Genomic DNA, 24,673 nt, shown 5'->3' with positions numbered 1-24,673 from the left:
ATCTGTTGATCCTGAACGACTATTATAACTATTGTTAATATTATATCATGCTTTATTGTGTTTTCTTGCTGGGCCTTGGCTCATGGGTGCTATGTGGTGCAGGTAAAGGGAAAGAGAAGCTCACCCAACCCTGAGTGGAGATCTTGGGCGATATTGTGTACATATTGAGCCGCTTGACCGCCACGGTCAAGGAGTTCTCAGAGGGACTAGGGGTTTACCCTATTTTTGCCGCTTAGGTCGGCGGGGATTGGAAATTTGAAACAGTAGCGACCCTTTTGCATTATGAACAGCTTGTAAACATTTTGAAAGGCTCATGAGCAGTTTATTTACTTAATGAAATGTATCCTTTCCTTTTTACTGGTTTTTCACCTTAACCTAATAATAACACTTAGATCACGTTTTTAACCAAAGGACTCGGGTAGCGAGTCAAATTTCCGGTTCACTGTTCACCGTAACTGTTCTGGGGTAGCCAGGGCGTTACATTCATGCTCCGCCTCGTTATTTGACGCCTTGAACTAGAAACGGAGAGCATTTTGTAACTGGTGCCCCTACGGTGAAACCAAGATGATCCCGACCCCGACCCCGTTTTCATTCGAGGCTCCGTCCATAAAGACTTTCCATACGGCTACCACGGGGGCCCCAGGAATACCGTCTTCCTGAGACACCCCGGAACACTCAACGATGAAATCGGCCAGAGCCTGCCCCTTGATAGACACCCTAGGGACATAGGATATATCAAACTGACTGAGCTCCATGGCCCACTTCAGGAGTCTTCCCGATGACTCGGGCTTCTGTAACACTTGCCGCAGGGGATGGTTGGTCAGGACCTTTATGGCGTGTGCCTGAAAATAAGGCCGAAGATTTCGGGATGCCATCAGCAGGCAGAATGTCAGATTTTTTATCAATGGATACCGAGACTCAGCGTCAAGCAATCGCTTGCTTACATAGTATACTGGGAGCTGTGCCCTTTCTTCCTCCCGTACTAACGCGGCACTGATCGCATGCTCAGTCACGACCAGGTATAGATATAGAGGCTCCCCGTCTACCGGTTTCACCAGGATTGGGGCTTGGGCCAAGTGTTCTTTCAGCTTACGAAAGGCCTCTTCGCATTCGGCTGACCATTCGAAACGCTGGCTTCCCCGAAGGATGTTGAAGAACGGGATGCACTTGTCCGTGGCTTTGGAAACGAAGCGACTCAAGGCGGCTATTCGCCCCGTCAGGCTTTGTACGTCCTTATGCTTCCAGGGAGAGGCCATATCAATTAGTGCCTTGATCTTATCTGGATTGGCTTCTATTCCCCGGAAATTCACTATGAAGCCCAGGAACTTTCCGGAGGCCACGCCAAAAGTGCACTTTTTGGGATTCAGCTTCATCCCGCACTTCCGAATGACAGCGAAGGCCTCCGCCAGGTCATTCGAATGGTTCCCGAATGTCTTGGACTTGACCAGCATGTGATTGATGTAGACTTCCATGTTTCGCCCTAACTGGGCCCGGAACATTCGATTGACGAGCCTTTGGTAAGTCGCTCCGGAGTTCTTCAGTCCGAAGGGCATGACTATGTAGCAGTAGATTCCCTTGTCGGTTTGGAAGTTGGTGTGCTCCGGATCTGCCACGTGCATAGAGATCTGATTGTAGCCAGAGTAAGCGTTCATGAAGCTCAAGATCTCGTACCCGGACGTAGCATCCACCATTTGGTCGATCCGGGGTAGCGGGAAACAGTCTTTCGGGCAGGCTTTGTTGAGGTCCGTGAAGTCGATGCACGTTCTCCATGTCCCGTTTGGTTTCGGCACCAAGACGGGATTGGCCAGCCACACGGGGTACACAACCTCGCGTATGAAGTTGATAGAAGACAGCTTCTCAACCTCCAGCTTAAGGGCCTCGACCCTCTCCGTCCCCAAAGGCCTACGTTTCTTGCGGACCAGGGTCACGTTTGGGTCAATACTTAACGCGTGGCAGATGATATTGCGGTCGATCCCAGTCATGTCTGAGTCAGACCAGGCCAGGATATCCTGGTTTCCCTTAACTTGGGCAATGATGGCGGCCCGAACGTCTGCCGGCAGACTTTTTCCGACTTGGATGATCCGGGTCGGATCGGTGTCGCTAATGCACACATCTTCTATCTCGTCCATTGGTTTCAGGACGCGGTCGTCCCCTATCCGCGGGTCCAGGTCATCTTCTTCCCGGACCATCCTCTCAGTAGGTGGGGGGGGGGGGGTGGGGTGGGGGAATCGGTTCGACAAAGTCCTCAATGGGTTCTTCTCGGATCATGTATATGGGCCGGGCCGATACATGGTAGCACTTCTGGGTGCTTTTCTGGTCTCCCCGGACAGTCCCTACCCCTTCGTTGTCGCATGGGAACTTCATGCAAAGATGACGGATGGAGGTGATGGCTCCGAACTCGACTAATGCGGGCCGGCCAAAGATAACATTGTAAGCGGTGGGGCAGTCCACCACTACAAAGGTGCAGAACTTGAACGAGTGCTGCAATTCACTCCCCAGCGTAACGGGCAGCTGGATCTTTCCCATGGGGAGAAGTGCGTCTCCATTGAAGCCATAAATCTGGGTCGGGCACGATGCCAGATCCGCTTCAGTCAAGCCAATGGCAGTGAAAGTGAGCTTGAACAACAGGTTGACAGAGCTCCCGTCATCCATCAACACGCGGGACACCAACTTGTTGGCGATTTGAGCATCTATGACCAGTGGGTCATGGTGCGGAAAGTGGACACTACGGGCGTCGTCCTCTGTGAAGGTGATGGGGAGGTTCATCAATTTAGGGCGCTGAACCGGGGCCTGGACGAGGGCGCACACCTCCTGATCGTGGTCTAGCTCGCTTAGGTAGCGCTTTTGGTCATTCCTGGACGGTCCTCCCAGGTGAGGTCCGCTCGAGATGGTGGCCACATGTCCGTCAACTCGAGGGGGTGCCATCCTGGAGGGGTAAGGCATTCCGGGGCCGGGAACCTACGCGACGGGGGCCCCCTGAGGGGCCTGTGCTGTGGGTCCCTGTGCATACCCTCCGTGAGGGGGGTATGCCCGAGGCGTTCCCGGGACCGTGGGTTGCCCGGGGCCCGCCGATAGGCCCGGGACTCCCACGGGCATCCTAACCCACTGGTGGAGGTGCCCCAGCTTGATGAGATTTTTGATCTCATCCTTGAGCTGCCGGCATTCTTCGGTGGTGTGGCCCACATCCTTATGATAGGCGCACCTTTTGCTGGTGTCCCTCGGATTCCTTCCCCCTTTGAACATGGGGCTAGGCTTCCGGTAGTGAACTGCCCTTTCTGTGGCTAGGTAGATGTTCTCCCTGGTGTCCACCAGATTGGTGTATTCTGAATATTGGGGTTCGTAGCCCCTCTTTCCCTTTTTGACCGGCTCGGGTCGGTTCTGGATTTTTTCCAGGTCGCTTCCCCCAGGAGGGGTTCACGCTCGCCTCAGTCGCTCCTGCCTGCGACTGCTGGGGCCCGACAGGGGCGATGCTATGTTTTGCCGACGCGATGCCATACCCGGAGAAGTGGGTGGATTGGGCCGGGGCATACCCTGAAGTGGCAGGGCCATGCACCGTAGGAGTGTAGCTGACTCCAGGCGCGACGGACGGTCTCGGGGCAATGGGGGGCGCGGTATAGGACTGGGGGACGGGCTGCGGAGTCGGAGGCCGCCCGAAAGCCTGGATCTGAGCTTCCTCCCAGTTGATGAATCCTTGGGCCCTCTTGATGAACTCTTCCAGGGTAGCGGCCTTGCTATGCTGCATGTCATCCCAGAGGGGGGACCCGGCCCGGATACCGGACTGCAGCGCCACCAGGTGCTGTCTATCGTCCACTTTCGTCTTGGAGGCTTCCTCAGTGAAGCGCTAGATGTAGGCCCTCAGTGTCTCCGTGGGGAGTTGTTTGATATTTGCGAGGGCGCTGATCTGCATGTCCATCCTCATGGCGGCCACGAACTGCTTGCGAAACGCTGACTACAGCCCAGACCAGGATTGGATGGATCCCGGCTTAAGTCTCTTCCACCACTCTTCGGCGGGACCGCCCAAAGTGATTGAGAAGCAGAGGCACCTGCCGTCGTCACTGACGTGGGCCACTGTCATGAGCCAGTTGTATCGGGACAGATGGTCCCTGGGGTCGGTGTTTCCAGTATAGGCGGTGAGGCTTGGCATCTTGAACCCCTTGGGGAGTATGGCGTCTAGGATGTGCTCACGCAGGGCTCTTTATCCTCTTCATCGGAGTCAGTGTCCGCGCCTTTTTGCTTGCGAACCAAACGATCTGTGACCTTTTTCAGAGCGGCCAGCTGCTCCATGAGCTGCCTGACCGTGCCATCCTCTAGGGGGATTCTTTCGTTCCTCCTGTCGTTGATGTTGTTTCTGAGGTCGCCACCTCGGAGGAGGATCTTTTCCTTGCGGGCCCGCTCCTTCTGAGCGTTTAGTCCGTCGCGTAAGTCTATCTGGGACGTATCGTCCCCTGAACTAAGGGCATGATGTTCCTCGCTGCGAGGCCGCTCCCGACGGTTCTTGTTAACCGAGGCACTCAGATGCAAAGATCTTTCCCGCCCGTCTCTCCCTGGGGCGTGCCGGGGCTGCGCGTTTCGCGGCCGCGTCCCCTGCGCATTGATCGGGTGGCCTCGTCCTGGGACGGGGCACACCTTTTCTTTCCTAGGGAGCGGTCGGGAACGGGCCCTAGCCTTTGCGACGGGGGTGGTCTTTTCTCGAGTCTTTCCGTTGGCCTTCGTTTTCTCCCTGTCCGGGTTTCCTGGAGCTGGCTCAGGAAATGGTTCTGGGGGAGGGGCCGGGCTTGCTCTTTCGGGGACCCCGGCTCGCGCCTGTGGAGCGGGTTTTTGCGCTCCTGGAAGTGGGCCAGTCACGTGATTGGCTGTTGGACCCTGCGCAGCTATGAATGCCTGTAGGGCCTGAAGGGACTCTTGCATCCGCTGATGCACCTCCGCTTGCTCAGCGATCCTGGCCTCCTGGTTCAGGACTTGTTGCCTCAGTCTGGTCACCTCCAGATCCTGTTGGTTGGACTCTTCTTCTAGGATCTCGGGATCCACAGCTTCGTCGTGGTACTCCTCATTTTCCTCTTCGTAATACTCCTCATTCTCTTCTTCGTATTCTGTCCCACCTTCGTGGTCTTGTGACTCCTCATGGTGAGACGTTTAAGGAGGTGCGTTCTCGGGCGGATCCTGAGGGGGATGCTGCGAAGGTCGCGGGTCTCCGTTTCCCTGTTCGGGATTGCTAGGGTCGAAAGTGGTGTGTCGTGTGTTCACCATTGTAGTAAAGGCTTGACTTTAGCACTGGCTTTCTTCAGCTCTCAATGAAAGCACCAAAATGTTTACCGAGATTTTCGGAAACTATATTAATGAATATTAGCTAAGACTAATGATATGGAATTTAGAGGATTAACACAGGATTTTTGCGTGGTTGGGGCGTTAATGAGCCTTAGTTCACGAGTCAGTTGTATTAGAGCTTGGAAAGTCTTTTACAATGGAGTTTCTCTCTATGTTTTGACAGAGTAAATGTATATAAGTCGAAGAGAGATCCTTTTTCCAGTATTCTATTGCCCGTATTTATAGGCTCATGGGAACACTGGGTCTGGGCCGGGTATGACCTGGGCCCATCAGAGATATGGATATTCTTGGTCTCTCTGGTGGAAGCTCAATATAAAAGATAAAACATACATAAATTCCAGACCAATTAAGGCCCAATAAGGTGGCCCAAGAACTATATTTCACCCGACAAAACGGTGCTTTTGGTCTGGACACTTCGAGTTACGAGGCAGATTCATGGGACAAGACCAGTCAGAGTACTTGGCAGTGCATATCTGAAACAACGGCGTGCAATCCTGAGGTGGCCTTTTCCGCAGGTGAAAAGTAGGGACAACATCCACGTGGAGTGGGGCGGCTTCAGGGTCCTGGACGCTTTTCCCACCAACCGGGGACGACGTGATCCGGGTTCATTTACCTTTGTCCCTCTTCATTTACCACAGGCTCGGACCGTTACCAGGCTCCGGGACCAGGCATGTATACTGCCGGGGGGGGGGGGGTCCGAGCTGTCTGCATGTCTCCCGGATGACTGTCCCGGACAACCATACCGGACACCCCCGTCTGGCCTAGAATTGCACTAGGCCCGTGCCCCCTTGGATATTCCCGTACCAAGAGGCCTTGGGCCGGGCCCACATTTTGAATGCCCTGACCATGAGCCTGGACGGTCGTTCCGGGGCCACGCAGAAAATGGGGATAACAGTAGCATAATATCTATTCAATTAATGATAGATAGTGGGTATATACTAAATACTTGATCAATATCATTAAATGGGCATATAATAAGTACTTGATCAATATAGAAAGGGAAATTTCATATTATATGCATAATAACTTTGTAAATTTTTTTAATATGCCACCATAATTTGCTATCCCAAACATATGACAATTTCAAATTTTTAGACAAAAATACCCCTAACATCGAAATTGTATCAAAAAAGCATCGTTTGGGATAATAATTGATGGACCCAAAATGTGTATGTTTTAAATATTTATACTCGCAAGCGCACAAATCGTATTTATAGAATAATTTTCGTGTAAGTACGAGATCGAACCCAAAGGAGTTGTCTAAAATCGAAAAGGAAACTATTTTAAACCAAAATTAATAAATTATAACCTAGTTCCAAATATTGATGAGAATTTGTAACAATAAAATAAAATAAAAGATAATAATAAAGAAATTAAAGAATGTATATATATAACATAAATTAATAATAAAAATGAAGATGGTAAAATAAGATTATTAAGGATTAGAATCCACAAAATACAAGTTCAATAATATTTATAAGTACATTGATTCCCAAGTTTTAGTGATAGTTAAAATAAATCAAACTATCATTTTCTAAATAGATTTATAATTTTAAGCACAAATTATTCTAAAAAGATAAGATTTTTCTTCACTTTTCAAAATTATAATTTCAAAGCATTTAGTGTAAATCAATCTAATGAAATAACAAATAAATCAATGAACATTATTTATAAGGCAAAACATAATATTTTTGTTCTAAGCATGGATGTGTACAATTTAATGACACATCTTACACAAAGAATATTATGTTTATGCACTAATGAAGAACAAAGTGTAAATATGTGCTAACAATCCAAAATACATGATATTTAAGATGAAAGAAGATATTTGAAGAAGAAAATTCCATAAACTTTGTTGCATAAAATGGGAAATCAACATACAAAATAAATACTATCGAGTTACAAATTGTTTCATCATCACCTTAATAATCTTAAAAAGATTAGAAACACATAACTAGAATAGCAAATACAAACTAATAATTACAAACATAAATAGGAAAATTTGGAGGAGAAACCCCCAAAATTTCCTCTAAAAATACATAGGAAACTAACAAAAAAAAGAAGAAGAAGATGAAGAGAATAGAGAGGTTTTGAAATGTGTAGAATGTGTAGTGTAACCTCCCTCTCCAATGGACACCCTAAATGGTCTTCAAAACTCCATATTTATAGCCAAAATGAGGTATTAAAATAATCAATTTAAATTAATTAAATTGATTAAATTAATTTAATTAATTATAATATGACAAATAGGGGTAAATTATAGGGTATAATAATTATATTTTGGGGTAAAATGTGTAGAAAGTAGGGTAAAAAGTGGTATTTTTAGACAAAATGAGATAAGGGAACATAATGCATTTGTTGGGCTCAAGAGCCACATATGGGGTTGGTGGCAGGCCTAGGGGCAGCTGATTTGGGCGTGGTAGTGGGCAGAGGCGGCTGGGCATAGCCAGGCGTTGGCTGCTTTGGTGATGGGCAGGCTGGGCCATCATTGATGCATGGCTAGATAAGTGCTTGTGCTGAACGTGGTGTGAGCTTGTGGCTGGGAGAAGTAAATGGATGCTGAGGAGAAGACTTTGCTGAGGAGGTGGTGCACGGCTGGTGGAGATTGGGCTTCACGTGATGGGCCTTGGGCCTTGTGGCTGAAAGTTTTCAAAAATGCCAACTTTCCTATATTTTCTCCCAAAAATACCACTTTTCTCTCATTTTTCTTGCTTTTCAAGAGTAAATAAAATACAACAAATTCCCTATAAAACAAATATAAATTAAATTAAAACTAAATATTTTCAATAATCAAATATACCTCATAAATTCCATGAAAATATTAATTAAAACTTAATTTCTATTAAACATTTAAGTTCAATAATACAACATTTTCTTACCACTAACTTAACAATAATAATTCAAATAATTAACTACAACATTTTACAAAAAAATAACTATAAAAACACACAAAAGTATATAAAATCATGATAAGACTAATAAATTCAAAATTACTTAAAAACTTAATAAATTACTTAAAAACTCAAGAATTAAGCAACAATTAGCACATAAAAAGTAGTAAAATAACTCTATTTTGTAGAGTTATCAATAATCAAGTTTTCATGATTGCATCGAAATAGCATTGATGTAGCATCGATTTGGCATCGATGTATCATCGAAACACCATCGGCATCGATTTGGCATCGATGTAGCATCGAAACACCATCGGCATCGATGTAGTATCGATGTAGCATCGAAATGGCATCGAAAAAGCATCGTTTGGGATAATAATCAAGTTTTCATGATTGCATCGAAATAGCTTCGATATAACAACATCGAAACACCATCGGCATCGATGTAGTATCGAAATGGCATCGAAAAAATATCGTTTGGGATAATAATCAAGTTTTCATTATTGAATCGAAATAGCATCGAAATAGCATCGATTTTGCATCGAAATTCCATCGAAAAAGCATCGTTTGAGATAATAATCAAGTTTTCATGATAGCATCGATGTAGCATCGATTTGGCATCGAAACACCATCGACATCGATGCCAAATCGATGCTACATCGATGCCGATGGTGTTTTGATGCCAAATCAATGCTACATCGATGCAATCATGAAAACTTGATTATTATCCCAAACGATGTTTTTTCGATGCTACATCGATGCCGATGGTGCTTCGATGCCAAATTAATGCTACATTGATGCAATCATGAAAACTTGATTATTATCCCAAACGATGCTTTTTCGATGCCATTTCGATGCTACATCGATGCTACATCGATGCCGATGGTGTTTCGATGCTACATCGATGCCAAATCGATGCTACATCGATGCTATTTCGATACAATCATGAAAACTTGATTATTATCCCAAACGATACTTTTTCGATGCAATTTTGATGTTAGGGGTATTTTTGTCTAAAAAATTGAAATTATCTTATATTTGGGATAATAAGTTATGGTGGCATATTAAAAAAAATTACAAAATTATTATGCGAAATTTCCCTATAGAAATTCTAGAAGGAAGTAGCACTCAATTTATAATTAATATTTGTACAAGTAGCAGCCACCTTGTCCAATCAATATGAGTTATCTATTCAATCAATATCACTCAAGAAACAACATTTCTGTAGATAATTATAGCACTTCATGTATAACTATATATATTTTTTCTATGGGTCATACCTACTATCAACATATATATAATAATATTTATGATTATTATTATTAATATTTTCAAAAAGGTTTAAAAATAACATTTATATCATTACATCAATACTTTGTACACCAATAGAGAAAAATGCCAAAGGACCGTACGACAATATAATATACTCATATTATTTCAGACAGATACCCAAAGGATCAAAGAGGCTTACCTCGAATTTTTTTGGCGATTGGGCTCCTTCTTCAGCTGGCTTCTGAATTTGTTTCTTTCTTTGGCAATTCCTGTAAGTCATGAAATGGGGTTGACTTTGATTATGTATGCCCATTATTGTTGGTGAACTTTGTTGTTTTGAAAAACTTGTATGTATTTATGTATATAGATATGTATATATACACATATTGGAGAATATTATTTTAGTTTACTAGGCATTCCCAAGAGCTATTTTATTTTTCTTATATTTGGGTCTCTCTTTCTAATTTGAAGGATTTGAAGCATGAGCTCCTTTTTATTGTATTGAGGTTAGTTCTCTCTGCAACTTTTTATTGTTGTTGATTGTTTGAATCATTGTGTTGATTTCTAGAATGCTTGAGGTTTTAGGGTTTGTCCCAAAATTTGTTCTTTAAGCTTGGAAAAAGTTTAGCTTTTTGATCCAATTTGATTTTGTAATATTTTCATGGGCCTGTTTGTGGGCCTATCTCTTGAATATAACTGATTTTGATTAATTGGTAGCTTTGAGTACTAGTGTTTATTTTTCATTTGATTTTTGGTACTATCTTGAAGAAATTGACTGCTGGTGCTACCCTACTTTTATTTGTAAAAATTGAAAGCAGGTGCCTTTTTATTGATTGCTGATGCTATCTTTCATTCGTAACAATTGAATGCTCTTGCTCTCGCTTTCACTTGTGAAAATTGACTGTTGATTCTTTCTTATTTTTGCGCAAAAATTGACTGTGGGTGTTTTCTCATTTTCACTAGTAAAAATTGACTGTGGGTGCTCTCTCATTTTTGCTTGTAAAAATTGACTGTGGGTGTTTAATCATTAGTTTTGAATTGAGTTCTTCTATTTGTGATGTTTGATCACGGAAGTTGACTGCTCTTTAACATATGTTAATTTGCTTAGGCTGACTGAAGCAAAATATGCTTAAGTTCAAGTATTGAACTGTCACTAATGGTGAATGTAGAGTTTTGAATTGACGATTCTAGACTTTGCTATAGAGCGGAGTTCTCATGCTATGGGATATATGGACAATCCAGTGGAGAACAATGAGAGGCTTTTGTCAAATTGTCTGATTAAGGATGTCGAGAGTGATGGGATCCCAATGGGGGTTCTATTTGACCGAGTTACTCTTGTCCAAAATCCTGATTGTGACAAAATAGATATGGGCGCAACACTTGCTGTTGGGAATTTAGAGGATCCAAAGATAATAGGTTTCATGATTGGTCCATAAGGTGGTGAACATTATGAATGTTAGGTTGAGTGCTCCAGTCGTCCTACTGGGATCCTTAACGTAAACCCTGAATGCACCTTGACAAGTGGAGATTCGCAAAACTGGAGAGTTACTTATGATATACCTTCAAATGTGGAAATGAGATTGCCTAAATCTTATGAGAGGGATGACTGGGATATGGGAGATTGGGTGTGTCTTTACAAGGCAGCTTTTGATTGTGGATTTTTTTTCCCTTTCACTCCTTTGGTGACTGAGATACTTAGTCTCTATGAAATATCTCCTAGGAAACTTATGCCAAATAGTTGGAGACTACTCCTAAGCCTTGAGCACTTTATTGAAAGGTTTGGTATTATAGTAGATCCCATAATTTTTAGGAAACATTATTATGTTAAAGAGCACGATAGAGATAGGGGTCGAGTACAATTCGTTTGTCGCTCTAGGAAAAAACCATTTGTAACCAGTTTGACTAAGGCTAATGATTCAGTCTGGAAGGAAGCATATTGCTTCTTTAGAGGTAGTGGTTTGTTTGAGCCGGGGGTTGAAAGGAGTTTTCCATTCTCTTGGCGGATCTTGAGTGAGTGTTGAATTGTGTGCTTTTATTGTGACGACTATGTATGTTTTATTAATGTTGATGTACAGTTTCTAGTGCAGATACAGACCTTGGTGCTCAACCTTACACGGACGAGCTAGTTGATCAAATTATTGAGGGTATTGAATCTATAAAAGAGGAGCATCGTAATTTCATAAAGTTTCTTCACAAAGATTGTCGGAAAAAATCACAAGACAGTAACGACGAAGGTATCTCTGAACTTCAATCCCTTGAACACATTCACATCCTTGTTCTAACTTGAGAACTTGAGAAGGTTGGAATTAAGTTTTCTGTTTTGACTCACTTGACCAAAGAGCAACGTATGTTTGCAGACAAGATGTCTAAAAAACAAAGTGATCAAAATACCCAAAGCTAGTGATGCTATGGCTAAAGCCAAACTGACAACAGCTAAGAGGCCAAAGACAGGCGGGTCCAAACAAGTTTTCGAGATTAATTTTTCTGATATTCCGCTGACCCAATCTTCTTTGGGTACATGTACTACTATCAAGAGGAAAGTTGACTTTCTTGACCCAGAGGTCCCTGATGAGACTGTCCTTCGAATTCCTCATACTGTGTCGATTTACTCAAACCCTGCATCGATTGAAGGACATGTAGGTAGACTCCTTCATCCTGCTAATCGAGAATGACTGAATGATCTTGGTCGAGTTGGGGCTGCCAACTATGGAGTAGCTGAGGCTTACAAGGCAAGGATGTTGTTTATTGCCTTATTATTGTGTTTAGTCATTTTAGCTTTTTTTAAACTTGGTTGTAATGTATGTAGATTCTTCAAGCCATGATTTACATTCGAGAAGATTATCCTGTCTTGGAGAAGAAGAACATAATTTTGACTAATAATAATGCTTCCTTGAAGCTGGAGATTGAGAAGCATGTAGAGAAAGAGCGCCAATCTGAGATCTTATTAAACCTCTAAAGGATGAGCTTGAGAAGGTGAAGCGATAGCTGAATAATGAGAAGAAAAAGGCAGAGGACCTTGCCTCTGATTTTGACTAGGTTGCTTTGATTGCTTTTGTCAAGACTCGTGGAGAACTAATGATCGAGTACAAGGAAGGAAAGTATGTTGACTGGGATGTGGATAGTGAGATAGAAACTTACTGTGCCCACATGGGTTTGGATGTTGATGGTGAAGGAGCTGAACAACTTGAAGATTGTGAATATCGAAGAAGCAGCTGCTGAGATCCTTGATCTCGGTACTACAAAGGACCGTGAAGAACCTCATACAAATGCTTAGTTTCGCTTCATATTTTGCTTAGTGGTTCATGTATCTGGGTATTTTGATTATTGACATTTTCCTTGCACATGCCCCCTTTTTGAATTCATCTTTTGTACTATTTGCCTAATAGGATTCGATGACTGCTAGAAGAAATATTTGTCTATTTATGGTGTTCTAAATGAGTGTTAAAATTTCTCCTTACATTTTTGAATTTGAGTCATTGATAAACATAGTAGTAATTTTAAAAAATGTAATATTTGAAGAAAATAGATAAGTGTATAGTTTAGTTTGAGTTGAGCGTACCATAGATTACCATAGATCATTGTCATAAGCTGAAGGTGGTTGAGACTCTAAATGTCTTTTGCAAGATTTCTTGATTGCTTCGACTTTGATAAGTCTATACTCCTTACTCCCCAGTTTGAGTGTGAGTGATGAAGTTGGTCACAGTTAAACTCTTTCGTCTGAGTGTTTTTTTTCTCTTCGAATTATTTGGACTGAAGGTAACACTTTAGAATCTGGGAGCAAGCGCTTGTGTGAACATGATGTTTTCTTGAGGTCCTGTCTAATGATGGAGTCATTGGAAGATATGAACTTGTGACTGTCAGATTCTTGATCCATAAATTGTACCTCTGCCGTCGACTCTCTGGCGCTTAAGTCAGTAGAGTGTTTGAGATGAAATAAATTGAAAATAAGTTAAGTGTTGAATACATTACAGATGCTTTGGCATGATCTTGCTCGTTCATGATTTGATTTGAGTATGATCGTATGGGTGCTCACAACTTGGGCGCTTATGATTAAAATTGATTGCTAGTTTGATCACTCTGGGCTTCGAGGATAGATTGCCTCATTTGTGCTATGTCGTTGACTCTCCGATGCTTAAGTCGGTATATTATTCATAGAAAGTGTAATTAACAAAGTTTGAGTTAGAAATGATACTGTTTTAGATGAGTGGCATTCCAGCTATTGCCTATTTCTCAACCATCGTCCGCTTGAAGTCGATATGCCCCTTGTCCAATGACCTTAGTAATTTTATAGGGGCCTTCCCACTTGGGGCCCAATTTACCAACTCTTGCCTCTTTAGTGTTTTGAAATACCCGGAGGAGCACCCAATCGCCCTTCTTGAACGTTTATGCTCGGATGTTTTTGTTGAAATGTTGAGTAACCTTCTGTTGGTATGCTGCAACTCTAACCAAGGCTTGCTCTCTCTTTTCATCCAGTGAGTCGAGCTTGAGGTTCATATTCTGCCAGTTCTGATTATCAGTCAAGTATTCATACCTGGGGGTAGGAATGCCTATTTCTGCTTGTATGATTGCCTCTATTCCGAAGGTGAGCGAGTATGGGGTCTCACCGGTAGAGGTTTTTGCAGTTGTGCGATAAGACCATAGAACACCAGGCAACTCATCTTCCCACCTTCGTTTGGCCTTCTCTAACCTCTTTTTCAATCTGTTGACAACAATCTTGTTTGTTGATTCTACTTGACCATTGGCTTGTGGGTATCTTGGGGTCTAGAATGAGAGTTGGATTCCCCATTCTTTGCAAAAGTTCTGGAATTCCAAACTTACAAATTGTGAGCCATTGTCTGTGATTATCTCCTTTGGCACTCCAAACCTGCATATTATGTTTTTCCAGAAAAAATTCTTAACTTCGAGATCCCTTACCTTTGCAAATGCTTCTGCCTCGATCCATTTGGTAAAATAGTCTATTAGTGCTAGCATGAATACTCATTGTCTTGGAGCAGTTGGCATCTTCCCTACTATGTCCATCCCCCACTTCATGAAAGGCCAAGGTGCTAGAATTGAATGTAGCTTTTCTGGTGGCATATGTGAGATTTGGGCAAACCGTTGGCATTTGTCACATTTTAGCACAAAGTTGAGTGAATCTACTCTCATGGTTAGCCAATAGTATCCGGTAGTTAACGCCCTATTGCTGAGACTTCTTGAACCTGAGTGGTTGCCGCACTCACCTTCATGTAACTCTGTAAGAATGTAGTGTGTTTCTACTGGAGTGAGACACCTAAGTAAGGGCCCAGAATATGATCATTTCTAAAATTTTCCATCATATAAAGTGAACCTTGCTACCTTGGCACTAATCTTTCGAGATTCACTCATGTCTTGCGGGAGTGTGCCATCAGTCAGATATTGGATTATCGGTGTCATCCAACTGATGTTCTCTGACACATCCTTGACTTCCTCTTGAGGCTTCCACATCGCTGGCCACTGCATGTAAATGACTGGAATTGTGACTTCATTCTTGGTTTGAATTGTTGACCCTAGGTTGGTGTTTAACGCCCAAACGTGACTTCCACTTAGCGGTAGTCATAGTATAGATCGGGCGGTCAATTCCACAAGGAAGCAAAGAAATAAAGTTAATCAATAAATAAAGTTAAGAGATAAATAATATGAGGAAAATAGAACAAGTGATATTTTTGTTATTTTTGAGATTTATGATTAGAAATAAAGATAGACTAAAGTGTGATGTAACAATATGTAACAAGTAGAAATGGTCAATAGTCACCAATATGCATACTTATTTATTTGGATATTTGATTCATAAAAATTACACAAATGAGAAGTTCACATCCCAACTATTCATTTGGAAGATTTAGCATTGAAGCACAAATATGTTTTACAAAAATGTATTCAAGTGATTATTATTCTTTACCATGGAAAGATGAGATCAATCTTATGGGAAATCTAAAAATGACATTATACCATTGGCCATAATGCAATAAAAGATTGGACATAAAACCTAACACAAATATTACTTTTACTATTTATAAAATACATAGAAAGAGCATGACTAATTCTATATAGATTTAGCACAAGTAAATATATATGAATGAGATGGAGAAAATGATAAAGATACTATCTATATTATTTTTAATAATTTGATAATACATAGAAAGTGTTTGAAAAAATCTATATACTATTAGTAAACATAAATATAGATGACAAGATGAAGGAATAGAGATGAAAGAAAATAAATCACTCAAATATATAAACTTTAAGCACAAGGTGAATCAAAAATACCAAACAAAGTCATAGTGCATATAAGATCATCCTAACCTTCCTAAGAAGGGTAGCCTATTATGCTAGACATTCTCATAAAATTCTAGAGAGAAAATATGAGAAATGAGACTAAAATTTGGTAGAGTTTTTCTACCTAAAAATTACATGGTAAATATGAAATGAGAGTCCCTATTTATAGAGGGAGAAAATGATTAAAAAGAAATTAAACATCAAAATGAGATTTACAAAATAAATTTGAAATATTAATAATAAAATATGATTTTGAAAAATCAAATCTTATTATTAATATTAACTTAGCTATTTTGGTGTATGGTCATTTTTCATTTTTCTAAAATACCACAAAAACATGAGTTTCAAAGCTCAAAGATGAAAGATGCAAGGCCCAAAGTGCACAAAAAATTGGGCTCACGGGTGGTGTTAGGAAAATATGAATTTGCCTCAATGGAAATTACAACTCTATGCAATATATTACAAAAAATAATGATTGATTAAAAGGAGTTACAACTCTATAACTGAAAATTACAAATAAACAAAGAAAATGAAGAAGAAGAGAATAGTAAAATACAACTCTAAGCAAAATGTTACAAATAAAGTAAAGTGTTTGAAACAAAATAAAAGAAAAGATTACAACTCTTGAACAAGAAATACAAGCAAATAGAGAAGAACAATATAAAGATGAAAATCAATAGAATGAAAGAAAGGAACTAGAAACAAAAGATAAACAACTCTCACTCACACTACCAAAGTGAAGAGTATTGGGGATCACCAACTTGAACAAGGTTTGAAACCTTTGTCCAAAAGTTTATTTCCCCCTAACTCAAGCACTAAGGGATCTCTCACATATTATAGGAAATGCTTTCTGGAATAATCAAGCCTCAAGGTGTTTATAGCCAAGTGCTCTAATGGATAGAAATGTTGTGTCTTACAAGTGAGCTATAGGCTCCTATTTATAGAGTTTAGAGACACCCTTTGAATTTCAAATCCACCAACCCCCATGGCTGTTACCAATGTTTAATTGGATTAATATGGAATTAAAGATGAGATTTGGGAGTTATTTGGGTTTTTTGAGTCGTTCAACAAAGATTGAAAAAACTGAAAAAATGGTCAGTTTTTTGCCTGTGGCCGTGGCCAGAGACATTAGTGGTCGTAGCCACTAGTCTCTGTCCCACAGGCCGCGGCCACCGACCATTTTCAACACTAAAAACTCCAGCTCCAGCATTGAAAAAAATGTAGTGTGTTTGATATATGTGGAGCAAAAGGCTCGAGCTCCTCATCGGAGTTTTCGACCTTGTCCTTTGTTCCTTTCATCTTGAAGGAGCCCGAACGCTCTTTCGAGTTGATTAATTCTCTCCTGGACCAAGTCCACTGGAGGCTGAGCTTTTTCTTGGGGTAGCTGATTATTGTTTATAAAAACTCCAGCTCCCTGCCCTCGTATGGGGTTATACTGGTTCCCATATAGTGGCTGCATAGGTTCTTTTCGGCTGTTCAGATGTGCTCGTAAATCGGGGTTTGAGGGGTTAGCCTGCCCCCGGTTCTGGTTCAGATGATCTCGAAGATCAGGATTATTGTCATAATTCCTAGTATCCCTGGGTTCAGTATTATATACGCTTACGGACCTAGTGAGGTCCAAACTCCCACTCATAAAACAAACATTTATTTCTGGTTGAAGGGTTCGATGGTTTCGAGGTGGATCTTCCACCGACCCTCTTGCTTTAGTTGTATGTGGTCTCGATATGTGGCTTCCTGCTGGTTGGGTTGCCCTCTATCCTCGGGTTGCCTCTCGCTCGCTCCCGTGTCCGGGTCGAGCTCGACGGTTTTCGTCTCGACTTCCACTCTGAGAAGGTCTTTGTGGTGCATGCTCCCCCATTTGGTTCCCGTTAGGAGCCGACTCGGGTGCTTCTCTGACTAGAGATGGGTGCCTTATGAGAGACGGTGGATGCCTTATAGGCGATGGTGGGGGCCTTCCATTATTGGGCCTGGAAGGTCCCGAATTGGCCCAGACTCACTCCGGGTTATTTCTGACAGGTTCAGGGTTAGTGCTTCGAGGTGCTGGGGGAGCTCGGTTATTCCCTATTCCTGTAGTTACACTCATCGTTGGATTACCAGCAACATTATTTTGATTATTCTTCCCAGGGCGATTGTCGCTAGTGTTTGCCCTAGGCCTTGGCTGGGCTTGTTGGGCCCCTTATTGGGCCCTCTTGGCGGTCGTACTTCTACGGGGACGCCCTCTGGGCGTCCAGGGTGGCGCCTGGACCTCGGCGGCCTGCCTGGCCAATTCTTCATTACGCAGTGTGGCTTCGCCCAATTGTTGATGTAATTGGCAATTGTCTAGTTCCACAATGGGTATGTACTTCTCAGGATTATAATAGAGGTCCCCGTCGGGCTTAGGGGCAGGTGGCCCTCTAGAGTCACATGATGCACTCCCCTCTTCTGGGTTATGGTCTGCCATTGGCTGCTTCCCTGACCTTCAAGGATAATTCTCAGTTTGAGGAGTTTATTTCTCAGGGATTTGGGGAAATGGTCGCCCACCAGCTCCTGGCTTGTTCGCGACGGCCATTGATGCAATGCATGAGAAATCTGATTAAACAATACAGAGATTTGTTTAATACTCTCAATGAAAGCACCAAACTGTGACGCCGTTTTTCGTCAACTTAAATTTGAAGAGCGCTACATAATATTTCAGAAAGAAGAAAAGAACAATAGAACTTTTACGTGGTTTAGCAGTTTAAAATCTGAATAGTCCACGAGTCAATATTATTGATCTCAATACTCTCTCAAAGCTTTCTCAAAGCAATTCGACAGAGTATTCTCAGTACCAGTTTATGCGAGACTACAAATGATAATTACCAGGCAATTTATAAGCCTGGTTAGGAGAATATCTTCCCCTGATTTAGAGAAGTTAGAACCAATTATTTTAATATGAAATAAATACAAATAAATATATTAAATACATAATATCCTATGATAATTGAGATTTAATTATCAGATAACAACAAATCCCCAAGGAATAGTGATCTCCTAACAACTTTTGAGTGCAAAACGCGTTGCTGACCTCGATTGCAAGGTTAACGCGCTTTCGAGATCAACATAATTTTGAGCTTGTTATTCCAGTCAGCCCCATCCTCAACTAGTGGTTTCATCGAACTCAATCTTCGAAGACCAATGCTTTCGAGGCTGCAACTAATGCTCGAACAACACCCATATGCGTTGGAGAAGATTCTTTCTTTCGAGCTTGAAACTTAAGCTTGAGTCTTTAAACTTGTGCTCGATCCCAACAACAACAGGTCAGGAATCAAGCATATTTATTCAAGTGTTCAACCACTGCTTGTTTTCTTTGAGCTTACGCTTTTCAAGCCTACATTTCGAGGCCCATTTATTCATCCTTGAATTTTGGGTGTAACTGGGTTAATAAGGATAGAGGTCGAGGAATCCCTCAAATCAGAAAGTGAAAGGAAACAAGATTGAGATCCCTGCAAACGCAATCTGAGTGACTTGATGAGACACCAACCACCCAATAGGACCCAAAGTTATCCTCCCGCACCATACAAACTAAATCCCCCACTAAACTAGCAGGGCAGTGGAAAAATTCTACCTTTATTATGGAAATGAAAGAAAAGACATTAAAACAAAATAAAACTAAAAAATTAGAACATAAACAGAGAGAACCCCCAAAGCAATCCAAACCCAACCCAACCTTGAAATCCCATGCTCTTCTAGCACCAACCACCACCGACGCAAACCCGATGCCCCCATCGTCCCCACCGTCCACGCACCCACCGACACACCACCATCGCTGACAATGCAGGTCTGACTTGCTGGCGAGGAATCCATAACCCACACGTCACCGAAGAGGGAGCGACAACCCAAGGCAAGGAACTCGGAAGCACCAGAGCCACACTGGAGAAAGCACCAGGAACTCAAGGTAGGAGAAGATAAAGCACCAGGGCAGAGGGGGATGGACTCAACCTTGGGAGAAGCCGAAGTGTTCCTAGTGTTTTATTTACATTAGTATTTTGGATTATAATCATTGCATAATACTCAAAATTTTAGTTTTAATCATGAATAATAATAAGTATACATCAATCTTACACACAATGATGTGCCATGCATCTTAAACCATTCAATTTTATTTAGAGTGAGATCATTACTTTTATGTGTGATTTAAGATACATGTTATATCATTGTGTGTATTTTGAGTGTGTAAAATGAGTATGTACTTAACATTACTCTTTAATTATAAATCAATCTCATTAGGAATTGTTCCTGCCAAAAATATTTTTCACCCCGCTCTCAATGAAGAATAAGCAAGGAGATAGAAATTGAAATGACGATGACAAAGACAAAATTAAAGAAGCACACATCAAACTTTATAAGTACAAACATTTTTTTTAAAATTTCCAACAATAATATAAGGCAAGTATTACAGTTTTATAAAACTTCCACTGGTGGAATATAAATATGAAAATTTCAAAATATATCCATGTACAATATTTTTTCAAAAACTTTTTGTTTACCGAGATTTTCGGAAACTATATTAATGAATATTAGCTAAGACTAATGATATGGAATTTAGAGGATTAACACATGATTTTTACGTGGTTGGGGTGTTAATAAGCCTTAGTCCATGAGTCAGTTGTATTAGAGCTTGGAAAGTCTTTTACAATGGAGTTTCTCTCTATGTTTTGACAGAGTAACTGTATACAAGTCGAAGAGAGATCCTTTTTTCAGTGTTCTATTGCCCGTATTTATAGGCTCATGGGAACACTGGGTCTGGGCCGGGTATGACCTGGGCCCATCAGAGATATGGATATTCTTGGCCTCTCTGGTGGAAGCCCAATATAAAAGATAAAACACACATAAATTCCAGACCAATTAAGGCCCAATAAGGTGGCCCAAGAACTATATTTCGCCCGACAAAACGGTTCTTTTGGTCTGGACACTTCGAGTTACGAGGCAGATTCAGGGGACAAGACCAGTCAGAATACTTGGCAGTGCAGATCTGAAACAACGGCGTACAATCCCGAGGTGGCCTTTTCTGCAGGTGAAAAGTAGGGATAACATCCACGCGGAGTGGGGTGGCTTCAGGGTCCTGGACGCTTTTCCCACCAACCGGGGACGACGTGATCCGGGTTCGTTTACCTTTGTCCCTCTTCATTTACCACAGGCCCGGACCGTCACCAGGCTCCGGGACCAGGCACGTATAACGCCGGGGGGGGGGGTCCGAGTTGTCTGCATGTCTCCCAGATGACTGTCCCGGATAACCATACCGGACCATGTCTGGCCCAGAATTGCACACGAGGCCCCGTGCCCCTTGGATATTCCCGTACCAAGAGGCCTTGGGCCGGGCCCACATTTTGAATGCCCTGACCATGGGCTTGGACGGTCGTTCCGGGGTCACGCAGGAAATGGGAATATCACTTTTATAAAGTGATGGAATATAAGTTACGATTTATTAGTAAATAATTTTAAAAATGGTATAAATCGAAATAAATACTAATAATGTACATTTCCAACAACAATAAATAAATCGGGTGAAAATTAGTTCATGAGGGAGGGCCATATAAATAATGAACAGATTAATTACATCCCTCAACATGATTTGAAATTTATTTACAAAAATCACATACAAATAATTATTTACACACATATAGTAATCTATATCTTAAAACAAGTTTTTTTTTTTCTTCAAATTTATATATTTCTCTTTTCTTTTTCTTCTTCAAAACTTAAAAATAAGATCATGATCACACCGCTAGTCGTTTGGGCTCACACATGGGAAACATATGTTTTTCGCCGTCGTCGGAGAAGATGACAAGAATTAAAAGTAATATTTTAGTTTCTTTTTATTTTGTTAACCAAAAAATTTCTTTTATGCTTTGTTATATTTAAAAAATAACTATGTAGTTGCTTTCTAATTTAGTTAAACAAAAATTCATAATAAAAAACTAAACTGTGTATTTTTTTTATAATACGAAATTAACTTCCAAATTTATTTTTTGTTTGATTAATAAAAGAAACACTATTATTTACATGTAAATTACATTAGTTACTAAAAAGTGAATTAAAACTTTTCATTAAAAAAAGTTACTATATAGTATACTAAAAATAACTTTTGATGATAAACTATATAATAATTGTTATATTTTATTGTAACTCATTAGTTCCTAAAACAAGTTTGAAGATAATGTAAAAATATCTTAAAAAATAAGACACTATAATATTACCTAAAAAAACTAATTAATATTTTAAGATAAAAAAATTTCAGCAAATAAATTTTAGAGGTAACCAAAATGTATATGAAATAATATGCTCTAAAAATAAACATTTGTGTGAAAAGTAACAAATTGGTAACTTATCACAATTATAAGTAACGATAAGTTACCAAAATGTTACTTTTGAAAACCCAAAAACTAGGAAATTCGAGATTTCAGAAATATTTCTAATTCATGTATATTATTTTTGAAAATCGGTATTTTTTTGATAATGTGGCAATATATTTTTATAAATAAAATTATATAGGTGATTTTTCGTAATTATTTTATGTTATATTTATATAATTGTAAATAAGAAAATTACACATAGCACTATAAATTTCAAAAAGATTTTAAAAATTCGGAATGTTATGCTTGCGGAGACCTTTTCAGGTCTATCCGTGTTAATTAAATCCATCCTGTGAAACAAAGGATAAAAATTATAAAAATACGATAACAATTTGTAATAGATTTACAATTTTCTATATAGTCTATAAATGTTGTTTACAAAATTGTAACATATTGTTATAAATTTATAAATTTTGGTTAAAAAAAACTATATTATTACAAATATGTAAACTTCATATAAAAAAAAATATTCTGCCACTCCATATTTTTTTTTTTGTAATTTTTTAACGATTTCGTATTTTTAGTATTTTTTTTTAAATCTTAGGTAAATACGTGAATTTCCCTTGTAAATATGCTATAATGAACAGACGGTCGGGCCGACCCAAAATAACAAATATTTAGGGCTTTTTATTTAAGTACCAAGAAGCTCCATTGTTAGGTTAGGGTTTTAGAGGAGAAAGGCTCAGGCAGGAACCAGAAGAAGGTAGAAGAAGGAACTCTTCTGCGCCACCAACCATGGGTCGTATGCACAGTCGCGGGTATCGTTTCTGTACTGACCGATATATATATATATATGTGTGTGTTTATCTATATAGTTCAATTAGTTTGTAACTTTTTTTTCGGATTCCTGGTTTCAGTAAGGGTATCTCAGCCTCAGCTCTTCCATACAAGAGAACTTCACCAAGTTGGCTCAAGATCTCTTCTCAAGATGTATGCTAATTAGTTTGTTGGTTGCAAGCCCAAATATATATATATATATATATAATTTTTTCTGTATTAATTGATTCAGTATAATGGTGTTAGGTTGAGGAGAACATTTGCAAGTTTGCAAAGAAGGGTCTTACTCCATCTCAGATCGGTGTGATTCTTCGTGACTCTCACGGTATTGCTCAGGTTAAGAGTGTTACTGGAAGCAAGATCTTGCGTGTTCTCAAGGCCCACGGTAATCATTCTTAGTGTTTTGTTTTATGAGCTCAAGAGTAGAACCTTATTTTCAGTCAATGTTGAGCCTTATCTTCGGTCATTGTCGACCTATTTCATTGCTTTTTTTTTTTGGTGGAAGAACTTTTTGCTAAATATTTGAATGAGCGAAGGGAATAATTAATTTTTATGGTTTTTCATTTGTTTAATTTTGGGTAATTGGGATTATAGTGTAATTGAGCTGGTTGTTTTCTTGTTTGAGTATCTTAATACGGTTATTGAATGATTAAGGGCTTGTAGCCATTGGTTGGGCGATGTCTTATCTGCATGTCTTGGTTGATTGGATTTCTTTGTTTTTATAAAATTGGTTTTGTTTGTTAGGTCTTGCCCCTGAAATTCCTGAAGATCTGTACCATCTTATTAAGAAGGCAGTCTCTATTAGGAAGCATCTCGAGAGGAACAGGAAGGACAAGGATTCCAAGTTTCGATTGATTTTGGTTGAGAGCAGGATTCACAGACTTGCACGTTACTACAAGAAGACCAAGAAGCTTCCCCCAGTTTGGAAATAGTAAGTACTTCTGTTTCTTCATGTCTAACAGTTTTAACTTTGTTTTTGACATGCTATTCTTTGTATCAATTCGTTTATTAGAGAATTGAACTGTGTCTTGTTCTTGGCTATACCACATTGTTGCTGTTAACCTTCAGAACAAAGGTGTCATTGTGCTTGGCTATACTTCTAACCTTGTGTTATACTGGATCTGAAATTTTGAAACTGTTAGCTAGTTAAAATTAGGATAGTGGAAAAAGGGTGAATGAAGAAGGGCAGAATGTGATTGTTTATATGTGTTCAATTGGTTTGTTGAAGAGATTGGTAATATAATGTGACATTTTCTGGTTTTGCTAAATGGAGGTGAGGAGCCTCCGTAGTATGGCTCAATTTGGTGTTGTAGTTTGCTTATCACCACTTTGTAGCTGGCATTTGTAGGAGCTCTCATTTTGTCTACTTTTATTAAGCTGCCCATGTGAGTTTTGCTGCAATAACAAAATTTTGATAGTTGGCTTCTTTTATTGATTTGCAGCGAGTCAACAACTGCCAGCACCCTTGTTGCTTAGGGTGGCTACAGTAATTACTGCAGTTTTGGTTTAGAATGAACTAAGAAGATGAATTTAATTTTTGTTTCTGAATATGGAGCTTTGTAATTTTTGATTGTATTTGACTTGGAGATGTTGATTTGTTTTTTGGCACTACTTTTAGTTGCTACAGCTCTTTGTTTCTTCTTCCCTGACTAAATCTGCATAAACCTCCCAAAAGTTGAAATAACCAAAGATCCCACAATTAGCGACAAGCACATGATCGCATTGATTCCTACTAATACGAAG

General features: G+C 40.5%; 1 protein-coding gene and 1 long non-coding RNA gene across 2 annotated transcripts; both read left to right on the top strand.

Annotated features, from left to right (window-relative positions):
• The first annotated feature begins 9,585 nt into the window (after positions 1-9,585).
• Positions 9,586-12,961, top strand: LOC133829476 (uncharacterized). Its single transcript, XR_009891800.1, has 4 exons — positions 9,586-9,759; positions 9,960-9,994; positions 11,564-11,722; positions 11,846-12,961. It is a non-coding gene; the product is annotated as an uncharacterized LOC133829476 (long non-coding RNA).
• Positions 12,962-22,745: 9,784 nt separating this feature from the next.
• Positions 22,746-24,556, top strand: LOC133831424 (small ribosomal subunit protein uS15). Its single transcript, XM_062261704.1, has 5 exons — positions 22,746-22,911; positions 23,011-23,083; positions 23,177-23,315; positions 23,675-23,861; positions 24,373-24,556. The coding sequence occupies exons 1-5, from the start codon at positions 22,889-22,891 to the stop codon at positions 24,404-24,406; spliced, it is 456 nt and encodes a 151-aa protein (XP_062117688.1). The 5' UTR covers positions 22,746-22,888; the 3' UTR covers positions 24,407-24,556.
• Positions 24,557-24,673: the final 117 nt, after the last annotated feature.

Source organism: Humulus lupulus, chromosome 4 (genome assembly GCF_963169125.1).
Source record: "Humulus lupulus chromosome 4, drHumLupu1.1, whole genome shotgun sequence".
In the NCBI taxonomy this organism is placed as follows: Eukaryota; Viridiplantae; Streptophyta; class Magnoliopsida; order Rosales; family Cannabaceae; genus Humulus; species Humulus lupulus.
The sequence above is the reverse complement of the archived record's forward strand: the minus strand, read 5'-3'. Positions and strand labels throughout refer to the sequence as shown.